At 43.8% G+C, this 19,231-nt stretch overlaps 1 protein-coding gene across 3 annotated transcripts in view; it reads left to right on the top strand.

Annotated features, from left to right (window-relative positions):
- The first annotated feature begins 279 nt into the window (after nt 1-279).
- The window catches only part of LOC115122393 (cell division cycle protein 16 homolog), a 35,901-nt gene continuing 16,949 nt past the window's right edge, over nt 280-19,231 (top strand). Inside the window, exons 1-6 of one of the 3 annotated variants that reach the window (XM_029651936.2) lie at nt 280-487; nt 2,463-2,517; nt 2,611-2,708; nt 12,530-12,568; nt 18,233-18,373; nt 18,817-18,976. In XM_029651936.2, the coding sequence (XP_029507796.1) occupies nt 410-487; nt 2,463-2,517; nt 2,611-2,708; nt 12,530-12,568; nt 18,233-18,373; nt 18,817-18,976 (571 nt within the window). In that variant the 5' untranslated portion in view covers nt 280-409. The remainder of the gene's footprint in view (nt 488-2,462; nt 2,518-2,610; nt 2,709-12,529; nt 12,569-18,232; nt 18,374-18,816; nt 18,977-19,231) is intronic. The other 2 variants (XM_029653270.2, XM_065025768.1) reach the window with 2 other exon arrangements.

Below are 19,231 nucleotides of genomic sequence, written 5' to 3'. Positions count from 1 at the left end.
GTGTTGAATGGCTATTGTGTCGTTTTTATTTCAAAGATTAATTCTCGCTGATATGAAATATAAGGGGCATATCAGCATATGTTTCAAAAACAGTTTCGCAAGCAATGATTACTAACTTTTCTAAACGTGTACACACACCGTTTGAATTGTGGTACACGCAAAGCTAAACGCTGAAATGTTCTTTGCTGTAATAAAATAAAATATTGTGAGATTTTTTTTCTCTGAAATGACCGGAACCATGATCAAAGGGTCGAGTTCCTTGCGGAGTATTTTAAGTGACACTCCCGCTGCAAGAAGACCGCGGACTTTTTTTGGTTTCCTTGCGTAGCTAGTTTACGCGTTACTACTAGCGATCTTATTTTCACACGATACAGTTTTATTTGTCGCTGAATGAAAATGTTACGCTTTGATGTATAAAGGGAGCATTAGGACAATCACAATGAATCTCGACAGACTTCGACAACGTGTACGACACTACATTGATCAGGTAAGAAACGTAGACTAGATTGCCGCTGTCTGATTGCCGTAATTTATTGTACCGGCTAGCTAGCTAAGTGAAATGTTCATAATGACAAGTCTACAGTTTCCAGATGTGTAACACACTTGCGTTAGGTAGCTCCTTAGATATCAACATGCTAACCTTAGTACCTAGTTAGCTTCCCTGCTACCTAAGTCACTGACCTGAGCTAGTTAACGTTGTTGGCTACTACTGTAATGTTATGTACTTGGACTACGGAGCTAGTTACCCCATTCATAGCTCTTAAACTCTAGGCGGCATTTTGCCTTCTCCCTACAGTCCGTTAACTTCGCCCACGACTGTCTTATCTGAACTACAATCCCGACGCTCTGTGTTAACGTTTAGACACGTCAACCATCGCCTGCGTTCTGGATTTCAAAACATATGGCCCTTAATTCATTAGTGAGGGAGAATCATTCAATTAAGTTACACTTGTAGCAGTTTTGCACAGATCCATACATTTATGGCTAGCCTCCATCCGACGAAACTACACTTCCTGAGTTACGCTTACTCTAGATGGATCATTAGCGCAGGTGGTCGCCTCTTGTTTTCCGTAAACAAGTACTGTAACACTGATATAATTTGGGAAAACTAGCCCTATTAAGGTGTGTAGGACTTTGTGACATCTGTTGCTGTAAAAAGGGCTTTAAATGCATTTGATTTATTGTATCAATTTAATTTTTAAAATTATTTCTCGCTGATATGAAAGATGAGATCTTTATGCTTACGAAACCATTCAACTTGCCATTAATCAGCTTTTCAAGCTTAAAGTCAAAATGCGATTGGAACTTACCAAGAATGGAGTTTTGCTGATCGACTTTAGTCATTACTTGCGTCATGGCTGGTATGTACTTCCAAAAAAGGCTTAAATAAAATGTTATATGCAACTGAAAAAAGGCATTGGTATTGTTTTTCACCAGGTGTGCATGCATCAAATCCACCTAAAAAATCTGTAATTAATGCCATGCACAGGTCAGCTGATCCAACAGCAGGGAAGATTTATTTTATCCAGAGAGGAAGAGGTGAAACGAGAGGTTTCACTTTGGTGAAAATCTGTCAACAATAAGCACACCATGTTTCTATGGGCCTATTTTGGACCTAAGCTTGTCGCCTACCTTCGCATCTGGGACAATTGTTGGGGCAGAGATTTGAGCATCTCGTCGTTAGATACAGGTCTGTTTTTATCACCTACAACAGTGGATGAATGTCATATCAATCTGTTTCACCTGTACTACACAGAATGCAATATTATTTCATACAAGTGGATTAAGTAGATAATATACGGTATGTTTACAGTGATTGTATATTTAAGCAATAAGGCACAAGGAGGTGTGGTATATGACCAATATACCACGGCTAAGGGGTGTTCTTAGGCACAACGCATAATATCCTTATTGCTATTATAAACTGGTTACCAACGTAATTAGACCAGTAAAATAAATGTTTTATACCATATGTACTGTCAGCCAATCAGCATTCAGTGCTCGAACCACCCAGTTTATAATTCTATTTTCTATATTTTAATTTCACTCCTAATATTGCAGGTGCTGAAGAGGTGGTTTTGGTACATGCGTACTAAGTCAATAACAATACTTAGATTATTTCCAGACAATGCATTTTTTTGGTTGCATGTAACTTTTTATTTTGACATTTTTTTGGAAGTACATATCGGTGTGACGGCAGTAATGACAATAGTTGCTTGAAAAGCTGGTGAATGGCATGTTGAATGGCTGCTTCCTGGGCTTAAAGGAGAATCGCCATATTCAACGTCTCCTGTAAACCCAGATTCTGGTTAAATTCTTGGGCTACTTGGAGGGTGGCTAGATAACTGTTCACATGTATCAGTGAGTATTGACAGCTCCTGACAGTATCAGTTTCATACTTCTAGTTAATACATTCAGAATGTTTGCTTTCATGCTGCCTTTCCTGTCTGTTTTGTTTGCAGCAACAGTATCAAAGCGCTTTATTTTGGGCAGATAAGATTGCATCCCTGTCTCATGGTGAGTAATCTTCTTGATTTGATGAGATCGTCTGGCTAGTTACTATAGAAGTTAAGTTAGTAGTCTATTTAACTGATGTTGTACCTTTCACAGAAGACCCCCAGGATATCTACTGGCTAGCACAGTGCCTTTACCTCACCTCCCAGTACCACAGAGCCTCCCATGCCCTCCGCTCACGGAAACTAGATCAGGTAAGACCACCTGGTTGGCTCCCTGGGTACCTGCGTATTTCTGTATGTCAGCAACTCACTGTGGGGCACTCAGGCTTGCATGCAACGTGACTAATGACATGTTAATGAGTCTACACATCGCATTCTTCTCTGTCGCTTTCAAAACTATGTACTATCCAGATTGTGCCCTTGTTCTGCAAAACAAATACAATAATATTGTACCTGGTTAGCTCTCGAGAATCGAAGGGGGTATACAGCCATTCCTAGGGTTCTCAGTTGAACGTATGGACCACAGCTAGCTCAATGTGGACTACAATCCCCACACTCCATTTTTAAAGGTCAGATACTTTAATAATTATCACTTGCGATATGATTTTGAAAACCTTTTGGAACTTACATTTGTACAAGAAAATGTACTTACTATTTGCAGTTTTAGCACTGTGTTTTGAATAACGCATGCATTCAGCCAGTGTACGGAAGTTCCTTCTGCTGCACTCAAATGTCGTACTTCGGCTGGAAGCATGAATTGTGTTATTCAAAACACAGCCGCGTGCAACTTAAACTGTGTACAGTAAGTGTCTTTTTTGTATTTTAAAATATTTCTTGCTTATATGAAAGTAAAGTTTGAAATGTTTCCGAAACCGCATTGCAAGCGATGCGTATGAAGGTTTACACCAGGGGTATTCAACTGGGAATCCGGAGGTACTGCAGGTGTTCGGCGAAAATATTAAGTCACTTTAATGTTTTTATGAATATTGCAACAGAATACAAGAAATTTGAATGACAACTTCTAGGGGTCTGACAAATGGAGAGAATTTAAAAAAAATGTTTAAACTGCCAATAGTCTTCTGTTAAAAAAATTACATTTTATACAATTCCACATCAAATCCTCTTGTGCGGTATGGCCTCTAGGGGGCAATGAAGTTCTACCGCAGTCATACTGGATTCTGCTTTGGGCAGGTGACATTTTTAGTGTTTTTGTTATTATACATTTTTTTTGTCAGGCAGTACCATACAGCACTGAATGAGAGCAAATTTGACATGTAAAGTTGTCTGTTGACCAGCTACCTAAAAGTGATTTTACATTCATCATAAATAATAAGTTGATATTTCCGCCTTTTGTATCTCTGTTAACAGGTCTATATTGTCAGCGCTTTCAATATTGGGTTACTTGAGTTCACTCCCCTTCCAGTGGTCCCTGCGCCTAAACGTCAATGTAACCTGTCTAAATGACCACCCGTAACACTTCCGTCTTTACCCATGAAATGCTTTGGGGCGGCAGGTAGGCTAGTGGTTAGAGCGTTAGGCGTTGGGCCAGTAACCGAAAGGTTGCAAGATCGAATCCCCGAGCTGACAAGATAAAAATCTGTCGTTCTGCTCCTGAACAAGGCAGTTAACCCACTGCTCCTAGGCTGTCATTGCAAATAAGGATTTGTTCTTAACTGCCTTGTTAAATAAAGGTTAAAAAAATAAGCTGGTCATGGCTCACATCATCCCAGAAACCCTGGACCCACACCAATTTGCATACAACCCCAACAGATCCACAGATGACGCAATCTCTATTGCACTCCACACTGCCGTTTCCCACCTGTACAAAAGGAACACTTACGTCTGGATGCTGTTCATTGACTACAGCTCATTGTTCAACACCTTAGTGTCCTCCAAGCTCATCACTAAGCTAAGGACATGGACTAAACACCGCCCTCTGCAAATGGATCCTGAACTTCCTGACGGCCAGCTCCCAGGTGGTAAGAGTAGGTAACAACACATCTGCCACACTGACCCTCAACACGGCGGCCCCCCAGGGGTGCGTGCTCAGTCCCCTCCTGTACTCCCTGTTCACGCACGACTGCGCACTACTCCAACACCATCATTAAGTTTGCAGAAGATGTGACGGTGGTTGGCCTGATCACCAACGATGAGACTGCCTATAGGGAGGAGGTCAGAGACATGGCAATGTGGTGCCAGGACATCAACCTCTCCCTCAATGTGAGCAATAAAAAATAATCTTGTTTTGGACTAGAGGAAACTAAGGGCCAAACGTGCCCCAATTCACAGTGACTAGGCTGTAGTATAGCGGGCCATGGTCCAAACACACCAACACAGGTGTTGTTGTGCCCTCTTCACGACTATTTCCCTTCAGGAGGCAGAAAATATTTGTCATTTACATTTACATTTATGTCATTTAGCAGACGCTCTTATCCAGAGCGACTTACAAATTGGTGCGTTCACCTTAAGACATCCAGTGGAACAGCCACTTTACAATAGTGCATCTAAATATTTTAAGGGGGGTGAGAAGGATTACTTTATCCTATCCTAGGTATTCCTGAAAGAGGTGGGGTTTCAGGTGTCTCCGGAAGGTGGTGATTGACTCCGCTGTCCTGGCGTCGTGAGGGAGTTTGTTCCACCATTGGGGGGCCAGAGCAGCGAACAGTTTTGACTGGGCTGCGCGGGAACTGTACTTCCTCAGTGGTAGGGAGGCGAGCAGGCCAGAGGTGGATGAACGCAGAGCCCTTGTTTGGGTGTAGGGCCTGATCAGAGCCTGGAGGTACTGAGGTGCCGTTCCCCTCACAGCTCCGTAGGCAAGCACCATGGTCTTGTAGCGGATGCGAGCTTCAACTGGAAGCCAGTGGAGAGAGCGGAGGAGCGGGGGTGACGTGAGAGAACTTGGGAAGGTTGAACACCAGACGGGCTGCGGCGTTCTGGATGAGTTGTAGGGGTTTAATGGCACAGGCAGGGAGCCCAGCCAACAGCGAGTTGCAGTAATCCAGACGGGAGATGACAAGTGCCTGGATTAGGACCTGCGCCGCTTCCTGTGTGAGGCAGGGTCGTACTCTGCGGATGTTGTAGAGCATGAACCTACAAGAACGGGCCACCGCCTTGATGTTAGTTGAGAACGACAGGGTGTTGTCCAGGATCACGCCAAGGTTCTTAGCGCTCTGGAAGGAGGACACAATGGAGTTGTCAACCGTGATGGCGAGATCATGGAACGGGCAGTCCTTCCCCGGGAGGAAGAGCAGCTCCGTCTTGCCGAGGTTCAGCTTGAGGTGGTGATCCGTCATCCACACTGATATGTCTGCCAGACATGCAGAGATGCGATTCGCCACCTGGTCATCAGAAGGGGGAAAGGAGAAGATTAATTGTGTGTCGTCTGCATAGCAATGATAGGAGAGACCATGTGAGGTTATGACAGAGCCAAGTGACTTGGTGTATAGCGAGAATAGGAGAGGGCCTAGAACAGAGCCCTGGGGGACGCCAGTGGTGAGAGCGCGTGGTGAGGAGACAGATTCTCGCCACGCCACCTGGTAGGATCATGGGCTCTCAGATCCTCAATGTTGTACAGATTGAGAGCAATGGCTGCATCACTGCTCGGTATGGAAACTGCTCGGCATCCGACCGCAAGGCGCTGCAGAGGGTAGTGCTTAAGGCCCTGTACATTACTGGGGCCGAACTCCTTACCACCATCCAGGACCTCTATGCCAGGCGGTGTCAGAGGAAGGCCCTAAAAATTATCATGCTCCATTCACCCAAGCCATAGACTGTTCTCTCTGCTGCTGCGTGGCAAGCGGTACCATAGCGCCATGTCTGTGACCAAAAGACACCTGAACAGCTTCGACCCCCAAGCCATGGTTAATCAAATGGCTACCTGGACAATTTACATTGCCCCCCCCCCCCTACATGCGGTCACACACGCATATTGACACCACTCGCAGTGCTGCTGCTACTCTGTTATTATATAGTGCATTCTGGAAAGTATTCAGACCACGTGACTTTTTCCACATCTTGTTACGTTACAGCTAGTGATGCACTGATATGGCATTTTTGGCTGATTCCGATATTTCCCTTAACAAAAAAAAAAACAACGAAAAACGATATTTAAAAATATTGGCTGCCTTAAGCATTTAGTAAAGTTAAGTAGCTAACACACACACATGGACACAGCGGTCTAAGGCACTGCATCTCAGTGCAAGTGGCTTCACTACAGTCCCTGGTTCAAATCCAGGCTGTATCACATCCGGCTGTGATTGGTAGTCCCATAGTGCGACGCACAATTGGCCCAGGTAGGCTGTCATTGTAAATAAAAATGTGTTAACTGACTTGCCTAGTTAAATAAAGGTTACATACACCATACTGACCAAAAATATTTTGTTTGCATTTACATGTCCCCATTACTCGTCAAACATAAACAAAACCTATTTCGTTCACTTACTAGCTGTGCTGTTTCGTTGTTCATTCGTTTTATTCTCAACCAGGATTTCATCATGCATGTCAAGCAGTGAAGTTTCAGCCCTCTGTCTGTGACCTCTCTTCCTTGGTGCGCACTTTCACTGTGTCTGTTTCCATCTTGTCCAGCTGTGTCTAACATTTCACGTAAATCCTGTTTCTTATCTGCATCAAAGTGGTGGTGGTCCTTGTACATAGCATCGATCATGGTGGCGACACAGTAAAGAGAATGCCACCGAATCGCTTGTTCACAGCCTTTGTCAGCAGTTTTGTTGAGCAGGCGTTTCAATGCCATGACAGAGGGTATCATCACTGCTGCAGACGCAGTTGATGAGCTTATTTCTCCAGTCAGTTGTTCGAATAGAGCTTGGAGTGTGTTCATGTTTACGAGTTTCAAATGTTCTCAAATGCCATTGAAATGGCAGCAGCGGTATGACGACCAGCATATTCATGAGCATGCAATACGACTTTCCTCAATTCTAAATCCTTGACGACCCACTGTGCTGTCAGACTCGGCATGCTCATGGGGCTGATATCGCTGGTCCAAATGTCAGTCGTGAAGCTTTTTAGCAGTGACGCTATTACTGTGTAACTCCGGTAGGGCAACATCTGAAAAATAGCGCACTTGGTAGTGTGTACCGGTGCTCGACCAGTCGGCGACGCCAACATCACCCAGGACAGAGAATGGTTGATTGTCAAGGGCAATGAATTCCATTATCTTGGCGTTATTGGATTTTGCCTTTAAGAAATTTTCAGCGAGACAACGGTCTTTCAAATGACTGCTCGACTTGTTGACCGCTCGATCCACACAGCAGACATTGTGGGCTAGGTTATGAATGCCGTGTTGCATGTGCAGCGCAAAATTGTACGTGGCGTCATTACACTATGTACCTACGTTATATAGGTATGCACGTCAGCTTTGACATCGGTTTTGCACATCGCCGTTAAAATAGACATAGTGCCATGTTGGCATTTTTATATACTTACTGATATTGTGCATCCCTAGTTACAGCCTTATTCTAAAATAGATTAAATTGTCCCCCCCTCAATCTACACACAAATCCCCATCAATAAAAAAACTAAAAAAGGGTTTAGAATTTTTTTCAAATGTATTTAAAAATAAAAAACAGAACATTTACATTAGTATTCAGACCCTTTACTCAGTACTTTGTTGATGCACCTTTGGCAGTGATTACAGCCTTGAGTCTTCTTTGGTATGACGCTACAAGCGTGGCACACCTGTATTTGGGGAGTTTCTCTCATTGTTCTCTGCAGATCCTCTTAAGCTCTTTCAGGTTGGATGGGGACCGTCGCTGCACAGCTATTTTCAGGTCTTTCCAAAGATGTTCCATCGGGTTCAAGTCCGGGCTCTGGCTTGGCCACTCAAGGACATTAAGACTTGTTCAGAAGCCACTCCTGCGTTGTCTTCGCTATGTGCTTTGGGTTGTTGTCCTGTTGGAAGGTAAACCTTCGCCCAAGTCGGAGGTCCTGAGCGCTCTGTAGCAGGCTTTCATCAAGGATCTCTCTCTACTTTAACGCCGCAAACGTTTTTCCTTGATCCTGACTAGTCTCCCAGTCTCTGTCGCGTAAAAACATCCGCCCAGCATGATGCTGCCACCATGCTTCACCATAGAGATGGTGCCAGGTTTCCTCCAGATGTGACGCTTGGCATTCAGGCCAAAGAGTTCAATCTTGGTTTCATCAGACCAGAGAATCATGTTTCTCATGATCTGAGAGCCTTTTGCCAAAAGGCACCCAATCTCCAAGTGGGCTGTTGTTCCTTTCACTGAGGAGTGGCTTCCGTCCGGCCACTCTACCATAAAGGCCTGATTGGTGGAGTGCTGCAGAGATGGTTGTCCTTCTGGAAGGTTCTCCCATCTTCACAGAGGAACTCTAGAGCTCTGTCAGAGTGACCATCAGGTTCTTGGTCACCTCCCTGACCAAGGCCCTTTTCCCCCGATTGCTCACTTTAGCCGGGTGGCCAGCTCTAGGAAGAGTCTTGGTGGTTCCAAACTTTTTCCATTTAAGAATGATGGAGGCGACTGTGTTCCTGGGGACCTTCAATGCTGCAGAAATGTTTTGGTGCTCTTCCCCAGATCTGTGCCTCGACACAATCGTGTCTCAGAGTTCTACGGACAATTCCTTCGACCTCATGGCTTGCTTTTTGCTCTGAGATGCACTGTCAACTGTGGGGCCTTATATAGACGTGTGCGTGCCTTACCAAATCTTGTGCAATCTATTGAATTTACCACGGGTGGACTCAAAGTTGTAAATCTCCAGGATAGGGCTGGGCGATATGGCCAAAATGTCATATAACGATACATATCACGATATACACTTTCTGTAAATTCAATGAATAAATTGTCTATATAAAAGGACCACACGTAAAGGCCTAATTCTTATTACATTTTTGAATTACACTCAACAAATAAAAGATATTGGGTCGAGTGTTATTACCAACTCACTTAACCCCCGTTTCTCGACCTTGTAAATTGGGGACATGTCTTTGCAGATGTAAGTTGTAATGACAGCTGTTATCTTCATGATTCTTTGCCATATGGTGTGCCGCGGGCAAAAGCCTCTTGTGACGTCGGGTTTGTTTTGAGCACTCAACCCTACTTTTTTGGGTTTCATCCGTAGACTCTCTCCGTACTTTTTCACATGATTCTTGCGTAGGTGGTAAGAGGTTATTGGTGTTTGAGCCTTTTGACGGGACCGGCCTGCGGCGTATTCTGCGGAGATTGATTTTCTAGTCCGTGTCAGATTTTTCATACTCAAACCACGTCCATGCTTTCGAAGTAACCCCTCTTTTAGGTACGGTCTTCGTGCTCTGTGTCGCATTCACACTCCATGTTTTTTTGTGGCAAATTTCCTTCCACGCGGAACGCAACGCGAAGTCCAATTTGACAAATAATATTGCCTTAAACACCATAATGTTAATCAAATTAATTAAGCAACATTTCTTAAAATAAAAAATCTGTCCCATTTACTATGTTCCTACAAAAAAAGGTTTGAAATTCTCTAGTACAGCCACTATTGAAGGCTATCAAATGCTTAAAAGATTCTATTTCACATTATAAGTGCCAACCACCATTAACCTGTTGCGTCGAGCAATCCCGTATCAAGGAGCTTAATTATAGCCTCAAGCTCATTACCATAACGCAACATTAACTATTCATGAAAATCGCAAATGAAATGAAAGAAATATATTCACTCACAAGCTTAGCCTTTTGTTAACAACACTGTCATCTCAGATTTTCAAAATATGCTTTTCAACCATAGCTACACAAGCATTTGTGTAAGAGTATTGATAGCTAGCATAGCATTAAGCCTAGCATTCAGCAGGCAACATTTTCACAAAAACAAGAAAAGCATTCAAATAAAATAATTTACCTTTGAAGAACTTCGGATGTTTTCAATGAGGAGACTCAGTTAGATAGCAAATGTTCAGTTTTTCCCAAAATATTATTTGTGTAGGAGAAATCGCTCCGTTTTGTTCCTCGCGTTTGGCTAAGAAAACCCCACGAAAATTCAGCCATTACAACGCCAAACTTTTTTCCAAATTAACTCCATAATATCGACAGAAACATGGCAAACGTTGTTTAGAATCAATCCTCAAGGTGTTTTTCACATATCTATTCGATGATAAATCATTCGTGGCAGTTGGGTTTCTCCTCGGAAGCAAATGGAAAAATACATGCAGCTGGAGATTACGCAATAATTGCAACGGAGGACACCAACCGGAGCACCTGGTAAATGTAGTCTCTTATGGTCAATCTTCCAATGACATGCCTACAAATACGTCACAATGCTGCAGACACCTTGGGGAAACGACAGAAAGTGTAGGCTCATTCCTTGCGCATTCACAGCCATATAAGGAGACATTGGAACACAGCGCATTCAAAATCTGGGGCATTTCCTGTTTGAAGTTTCTTGGTTTCGCCTGTAGCATCAGTTCTGTAATATCTTTGCAGATTTGGAAACGTCAGTGTTTTCTTTCCAAAGCTGTCAATTATATGCATAGTCGAGCATCTTTTCGTGACAAAATATCTTGTTTAAAACGGGAACGTTTTTTTATCCATAAATTAAAAGAGCACCCCCTATATTCATTCTTGAACATGGGGTGAGACATTGTTACTAATTTCTAAATAAAGCTAGTTTATTATTTTAGAATTAGTTATGTTTTTAGAGGGAGAAAAACCAACAGTCATCTCATGGGTATCCCAGTCGAGGCCAGCACAGGTATTGAACCAGCATTTGTAGCAACACGGCTTGCACAGCTATGCAGTGTTTTAGACCGTTGCGCCGCTTAGGCGCTGTACAATGTGACCAGTTGGGAGTGTACTTCAATAAGAGCAAAACAAAATAATAACCTTTAGTCTAACAACCAGTTTTAGTAAGTTATACTGAAGTCCATGTGAAATTACCAGTTTCTATTTCGGTTTATGTCGCCCATTCATTGTCAGAGACAGTAGGACCCAAAAGCATAATTCGTGCTCTAACTCCCCCATGCGCTGTTCTGGAGCAATGAAGTGGTGACGCAGGGTATCGTACTAAACCACAAATTACCTCTAAGTACCGCAGCATAATCGCAAAACTTTTAGTGGAGCAACCACTATGTGAAAAATGGTGTGTTTTTGTAGTCAAATATAGAGGAATAAGTGTTTCCAATGACCTCCTCTGTGTGCATCGTGTGATTTTTGACCAATTGTGAGTAGTCATTGCCTACTAAATCTCGAATAATTGGTTAACATCATTGGAAACCATTGTTTTGACCTCAAAACAGAAATATGCCGTTTTTGTGAAGCGGAAACGTCAAGGAGCGACAACTGCTCAGCCGGCTATGTGGTAGGCCACACAATCTCACAAAGAGACCGCCCAGTGCTGAAGCCCGTAAAAATCACCTGTCCTCACTACCGAGTTCCAAACTGCCTCTGGAAGCAATGTCAGCACAATAGCTGTTCGTCGGGAACTTCATGAAATAGATTTCCATGGCTGAGCAGCCGCATAACAATCCCAAGATCACCATGCGCAATGCCAAGTGTCGGCTGGAGTGGTGTAAAGCTCGCTGCCATTAGACACTGGAGCAGTGGAAAGGCGTTCTCTTGAGTGCTGATCATGCTTCACCATCTGGCAGTCCGATGGATGAATCTGGGCTTAGCAGATGCCAGGAAAACGCAGTGCCCGACCTCATTAATGCTCGTGGCTGAATGGAAGCATATCCCTGCAGGAATGTTCCAATATCTAGTGGAAAGCCTTCTCAGACAAGTGGAGGTTGTTATAGCAGCAAAGGGGGACCAAATCCATATTAATGCCCATGATTTTGAATTGAGATGTTGGATGAGCTGGTGTCCACATACCTTTTTGGTCATGTAGTGCATGTTGATGTTGGGGCGGTGCAGGAGATTATGATTATGAAGTTTAACATTTAACTGTCCCTTTTAACGTTTAGACTGTCGGCATTTCCCTCATAAATGCCAGATATTTGTAAATAGACACTAACGTGCTTGTGTTACTGTCTGAATGGGCAAATGCTGGTGCCATTGTTGAGGTGAAAAGTTGTCTGTCAGCTTGTGCTTTGGTTTTCATTTTCCCAATATGTATCTTTCATTTCACAGTTGTATGGCGCGTGTCAATATCTCGCTGCTAGATGCCACGTGAGTATAAACATTAAGCAGCTACTTGTGATGAAATCTACCTGTTCAAACTCTCCAGTCCATCTTTAGTCCATGGTCCTTCTGGAAAATGTGTTCACTTTTATAGTCATTTATATATATTGATTGATTGTATGGGAAATTATGCAAAATAATCTTTTGAAGTCTGTTAAAGGACATTTGAGACAAGGTGGAATGTTCACATGCTCATTGAAAATGACGATTTAACAACAGTTGAACATGTTTTTGGTTGCAGCTCATCTTAAAAACCATGGGGTTTGGGAAATGTTCTAATGATTACCTAGACTGACTCATCTTATGAAACAGCCAATGTTAGATGTAGCAGAAATACATATTTGTTTAAGGAAAATTGGTCATTGGCCAAGTGGGAAATAATACCAAGAGATTCAAATCTGGTATCATGTTGGTTTTATATTTGTCACTTGCAATGCTGACATGAAATGTGTGCCATGTCATTTGTTGAGTTCACAGATTTAGGTAAACACATTCTCTAAAAAATAATATTTGTTATAATTTTTTATCTAACCTTGAACTAACTTCTGTCCTTGACCATCATGATTTAAAACTTATGCTCTCTAACCTTCAACCTTAAGTTATTTAGTGATGTGTTACCTAATTTGGCAGCCATTAGTTCAGCAGCTGGTTGACAAATGTTATAGAAATGATGCCATTGGTGATTAGAAAAACCTTAGCCTATCTGACATATTGGTGCGGCTGGCTTCCTGGTTAAGCGAGCAGTGTCAAGAAACAGTGTGGCTTGGCAGGGTTGTGTTTCTGAGGACGCATGGCTCTCGACCTTTGCCTCTCCTGAGTCCATACAGGAGTTGCAGCGATGGGACAAGTCTGTAACTACCAATTTGGATATTGGGGGGGGGGGGGGGGGATTACTAAAATAAACAAATAACCAGCCTTTGTGCATTTAGACCATTGCTGACGCCCTCGACAACCCTCACCGGTCTCTAACCCAGGGCTCTCCATCCCTGTTCATGGAGAGCTACCCTCCTGTAGGTTTTCACTCCAACTCCAGTTGTAACTAAGCTGATTTTTAAGCTTATCGACCAGCTAATTATTAGAATCACATTTACATTTACATTTAAGTCATTTAGCAGACGCTCTTATCCAGAGCGACTTACAAATTGGTGCTTTCACCTTATGACATCCAGTGTGTGCTGGAATAGGGTAGGAGTGAAGCAACAGACTGTAGTGCGTCAGGTACAGGGATGTAGAACCCTGCTCTAACCAGTACATATTTCAGTAGGACGTACACTACAATGTAATTTCCCATAGATGGGGTAGCTAGACACCATCTATAAGGCTTCAAAACACCAGCTATGTAAGTTTATGTCCCCTAATTATCAGGTGGTTTGTTAGAAAGTTAATGTTGGAATGTAGTGTGTGTGTATTTATGACAGCATACAAGACCGCTTTTACTTTTCACAATATGGCATATCATTATCAATTTCAAAAAATGTATTTTTTTTTAAATATACAAATTAGAGCTCTAAATACAGAACAAAAACAGTTATGTGTTTGAAGCATTTTGCTAATCTATTTTTTTACAAAGATGAGATATTTAGCAAACCTGGCTGAATTTGTAATCTGCATAACTAAAACATTTAATTATCATTAGGCATATTCTACCTATTATTAAAAGCAGTGGATCTGGTTTGTGGCCGTGTTGGGAAATGGATAACCTATAGTTAAATCCACAATAGCTAGGCATCATTGTTAACACTTCTCCTAGCTTTGTCAACTTGTGTGCACTCATTATGAAGGCATTTTGCAAGAATGGGTACCTCTTTGCTGGATGTTATGCATTCCTATGGGATCTCATAGTGCAATGTATGGGACAGGTTTCACATCAACATTATATTGTATCATATTGCATATCATTTTAATGATTTATATATCAGTGAATGTTTCTAGAACATTTTCTAAGTGTTTCAGGGGCGGCAGGTAGCCTAGTGTTGTCAATTCCCATTATTAAAGTGGCTGGAGTTGAGTCAGTGTGTTGGCAGCAGCCACTCAATGTTAGTGGTGGCTGTTTAACAGTCTGATGGCCTTGAGATAGAAGCTGTTTTTCAGTTTCTCGGTCCCAGCTTTGATGCACCTGTACTGACCTCGCCTTCTGGATGATAGCGGGGTGAACAGGCAGTGGCTCGGGTGGTTGTTGTCCTTGATGATCTTTATGGCCTTCCTGTAACATCGGGTGGTGTAGGTGTCCTGGAGGGCAGGTAGTTTGCCCCCGGTGATGCGTTGTGCAGACCTCACTACCCTCTGGAGAGCCTTACGGTTGTGGGCGGAGCAGTTGCCGTACCAGGCGGTGATACAGCCTGCCAGGATGCTCTCGATTGTGCATCTGTAGAAGTTTGTGAGTGCTTTTGGTGACAAGCCGAATTTCTTCAGCCTCCTGAGGTTGAAGAGGCGCTGCTGCGCCTTCTTCACGATGCTGTCTGTGTGAGTGGACCAATTCAGTTTGTCTGTGATGTGTATGCCGAGGAACTTAAAACTTGCTACCCTCTCCACTACTGTTCCATCGATGTGGATAGGGGGGTGTTCCCTCTGCTGTTTCCTGAGGTCCACAATCATCTCCTTAGTTTTGTTGACGTTGAGTGTGAGGTTATTTTCCTGACACCACACTCCGAGGGCCCTCACCTCCTCCCTGTAGGCCGTCTCGTCGTTGTTGGTATTCAAGCCTACCACTGTTGTGTCGTCCGCAAACTTGATGATTGAGTTGGAGGCGTGCGTGGCCACGCAGTCGTGGGTGAACAGGGAGTACAGGAGAGGGCTCAGAACACACCCTTGTGGGTACCCAGTGTTGAGGATCAGCGGGGTGGAGATGTTGTTGCCTACCCTCACCACCTGGGGGCGGCCCGTCAGGAAGTCCAGTACCCAGTTGCACAGGGCGGGGTCTCGAGCTTGATGACGAGCTTGGAGGGTACTATGGTGTTGAATGCCGAGCTGTAGTCGAGGAACAGCATTCTCACATAGGTATTCCTCTTGTCCAGATGGGTTAGGGCAGTGTGGTTGAGATTGCATCGTCTGTGGACCTATTTGGGCGGTAAGCAAATTGGAGTGGGTCTAGGGTGTCAGGTTGGGTGGAGGTGATATGGTCCTTGACTAGTCTCTCAAAGCACTTCATGATGACGGAAGTGAGTGCTACGGGCCGGTAGTCGTTTAGCTCAGTTACCTTAGCTTTCTTGGGAACAGGAACAATGGTGGCCCTCTTGAAGCATGTGGAAACAGCAGACTGTTATAGGGATTGATTGAATATGTCCGTAAACACACCGGCCAGCTGGTCTGCGCATGCTCTGAGGGCGCGGCTGGCGATGCCGTCTGGGCCTGCAGCCTTGCGAGGGTTAACACGTTTAAATGTCTTACTCACCTCGGCTGCAGTGAAGGAGAGTCCGCATGTTTTCGTTGCAGGCCGTGTCAGTGGCACTGTATTGTCCTCAAAGCGGGCAAAAAAGTTATTTAGTCTGCCTGGGAGCAAGACATCCTGGTCCGTGACTGGGCTGGTTTTCTTCTTGTAGTCCGTGATTGACTGTAGACCCTGCCACATGCCTCTTGTGTCTGAGCCGTTGAATTGAGATTCTACTTTGTCTCTGTACTGACGCTTAGCTTGTTTGATAGCCTTGCGGAGGGAATAGCTGCACTGTTTGTATTCGGTCATGTTACCAGTCACCTTGCCCTGATTAAAAGCAGTGGTTCGCGCTTTCAGTTTCACGCGAATGCTGCCATCAATCCACGGTTTCTAGTTAGGGAATGTTTTAATCGTTGCTATGGGAACGACATCTTCAACGCACGTTCTAATGAACTCGCACACCGAATCAGCGTATTCGTCAATGTTGTTATCTGACGCAATACGAAACATATCCCAGTCCACGTGATGGAAGCAGTCTTGGGAGTGTGGAGTCAGCTTGGTCGGACCAGCTTTGGACAGACCTCAGCGTGGGAGCTTCTTTTTTTAGTTTCTGTCTGTAGGCAGGGATCAACAAAATGGAGTCGTGGTCAGCTTTTCCGAAAGGAGGGCGGGGCAGGGCCTTATATGCGTCGCGGAAGTTAGAGTAACAATGATCCAAGGTTTTTCCAGCCCTGGTTGCACAATCGATATGCTGATAAAATTTAGGGAGTCTTGTTTTCAGATTAGCCTTGTTAAAATCCCCAGCTACAATGAATGCAGCCTCCGGATAAATGGATTCCAGTTTGCAAAGAGTCAAATAAAGTTCGTTCAGAGCCATCGATGTGTCTGCTTGGGGGGGATATATACGGTTGTGATTATAATCGAAGAGAATTCTCTTGGTAGATAATGTGGTCGACATTTGATTGTGAGGAATTCTAAATCAGGTGAACAGAAGGATTTGAGTTCCTGTATGTTTCTTTCATCACACCATGTCTCGTTAGCCATAAGGCATACTCCCCCGCCCCTCTTCTTACCAGAAAGAGGTTTGTTTCTGTCGGCGCGATGCGTGGAGAAACCCGCTGGCTGCACCGCCTCCGATAGCGTCTCTAGTGAGCCATGTTTCCGTGAAGCAAAGAACGTTAGTCTCTGATGTCCCTCTGGAATGCTACCCTTGCTCGGATTTCATCAACCTTGTTGTCAAGAGACTGGACATTGGCGAGAAAAATGCTAGCGAGTGGTGCACGATGTGCCCGTCTCCGGAGTCTCACCAGAAGACCGCCTCGTTTCCCTCTTTTACGGAGTCGTTTTTTTGGGTCGCCGCATGGGATCCATTCTGTTGTCCTGGTTGAAAGGCAGAACACAGCATCCGCGTCGCGAAAATCATATTCTTGGTCGTACTGATGGTGAGTTGACGCTGATCTTATATTCAGTAGTTCTTCTCGACTGTATGTAATGAAACCTAAGATGACCTGGGGTACTAATGTAAGAAATAACACGTAAAAAAACAAAAAACTGCATAGTTTCCTAGGGACGCGAAGCGATGCGGCCATCTCTGTCGGCGCCAGCCAGCAAGATTCCGAGCAGTTGCCATACCAATCGGTGATGCAACCAGTCAGGATGCTCTCGATGGTGCAGCTGTAGAACTATAATTGGTTAAGAGCCTGTAAACCGGCAGCCAATGCCCTCTGGCGCCATTATTCCTTGCGAACATATCATTCATATAATGCAGTGATGGCCATGTATCGGAGGTAGCTAAATGTGGCTATCATACCAAAATATAATCCACAGACATGACCGTTAATGAAAATCATCATTAGACTTTGCCTCCACAAAGTGACCCTCTGGCCCAAAGACTATGTGACCGATGTCGTGTCTATTACACTTTTTAATTCCCTTTTTAATTTTTTAATGGGACAAAAGCTGTAGGCTCACCTCCCCTTCACTTGTATTTTAGCTATACCTTAATGTGTTCTTTTGAACATGTTTTCTCTCACTATTTGTTTACTTTCCACTCTGTTTTACTTACACTTACAGACTAGAGACAAGTTCATCGTATTTGTGCTGTTATTCTCCAATATGGTCATTTAGCGGCGTCTTCCTAGCCAAATGGTCTTACAGAACTGCCAGCATATTAATTATGTGGCCTATGCGGGAATCAAACCTACAACCCTGAGTTTACCAACACCATGCTCCTAACTTACCTGACCCATTGGAAGCACTAACCTATTGTTTGTTTTGTGCAGTATGCTGCCAAAGAGTTCCAGCAGGCCTTAGACATCCTGGACATGGAGGAGCCAGCCAGCAAGAAGCTGCTGGACCAGAGTGTCAAAGAGGACCACGGGATACAACAGTCGCCCAAGAACTGGGAGATGAGCCCTGCCTCTGTGAGTCTCAGCTCTGACACAATAGGGTCCATTTTGTTTTTGTGGCCCTGTAATTCCAGGTTTGTGTTCAAACCTCTTAGTGTGATTAAAAAACCTATATAAATCCCCAGTTCCTTCACATTTATGGTGTTGTGGTTACAGGTTAACTATAGTATTTGCGTACTGTATTGTGGGTGACTAATATGGCAACACTGTATTCAAAGACCCCATGGCTGCATTTTCATGAATTATTCCTTTTGAAAGTGATACATTTTCATTTTTGTAGTAGTCATTGTCATATTATTAAAGGGGTCTGTCGTTCACCCAGTAGCCACATTCATACAAAATTAATGTGTGGGTCTTTATGTCAGTGTCCCCTGGAGGCTTCCCCGACTGATGCTGCTTCAGTGGTCCTGACCCCTGTGGTCTCACATCTTCCTCATTTCCCACTCACCCCCTCTCAGATCGACAGTTCTATTTGTCTGTTGCGGGGGAAGATCTATGATGCTATGGACAACCGGCCTCTGGCCACGTCCAGCTACAAAGAGGCCTTGAAACTGGACGTGTACTGCTTTGAAGCCTTCGACCTTCTAACGTCCCATCACATGCTGACCGCTCAGGAAGGTGAAGCTTATGGGTTTTGCACGTGTGTAGCAGGACTAATATAGATTATTTTGTGCCATTTGTTTTTAATAACGATACTGTACTTACTGATGTATCTGTAGGGTAAATGTATTTGTACCATGTATGCTATGTAGGCAGATGAGTGTGTATAGTGCATTTGGGAAGTATTCAGACCCCTCGACTTTTTACACATTTTGTTACTTTACAGCCTTATTCTAAAATTGATTAAATAGTTTTTTCCCCTCATCAATCTAC

This window comes from Oncorhynchus nerka, linkage group LG1 (assembly GCF_034236695.1).
Source record: "Oncorhynchus nerka isolate Pitt River linkage group LG1, Oner_Uvic_2.0, whole genome shotgun sequence".
NCBI lineage: Eukaryota > Metazoa > Chordata > Actinopteri > Salmoniformes > Salmonidae > Oncorhynchus > Oncorhynchus nerka.
Note: the sequence above shows the minus strand (reverse complement) of the source record. Positions and strands in the feature narration are given on the sequence as shown.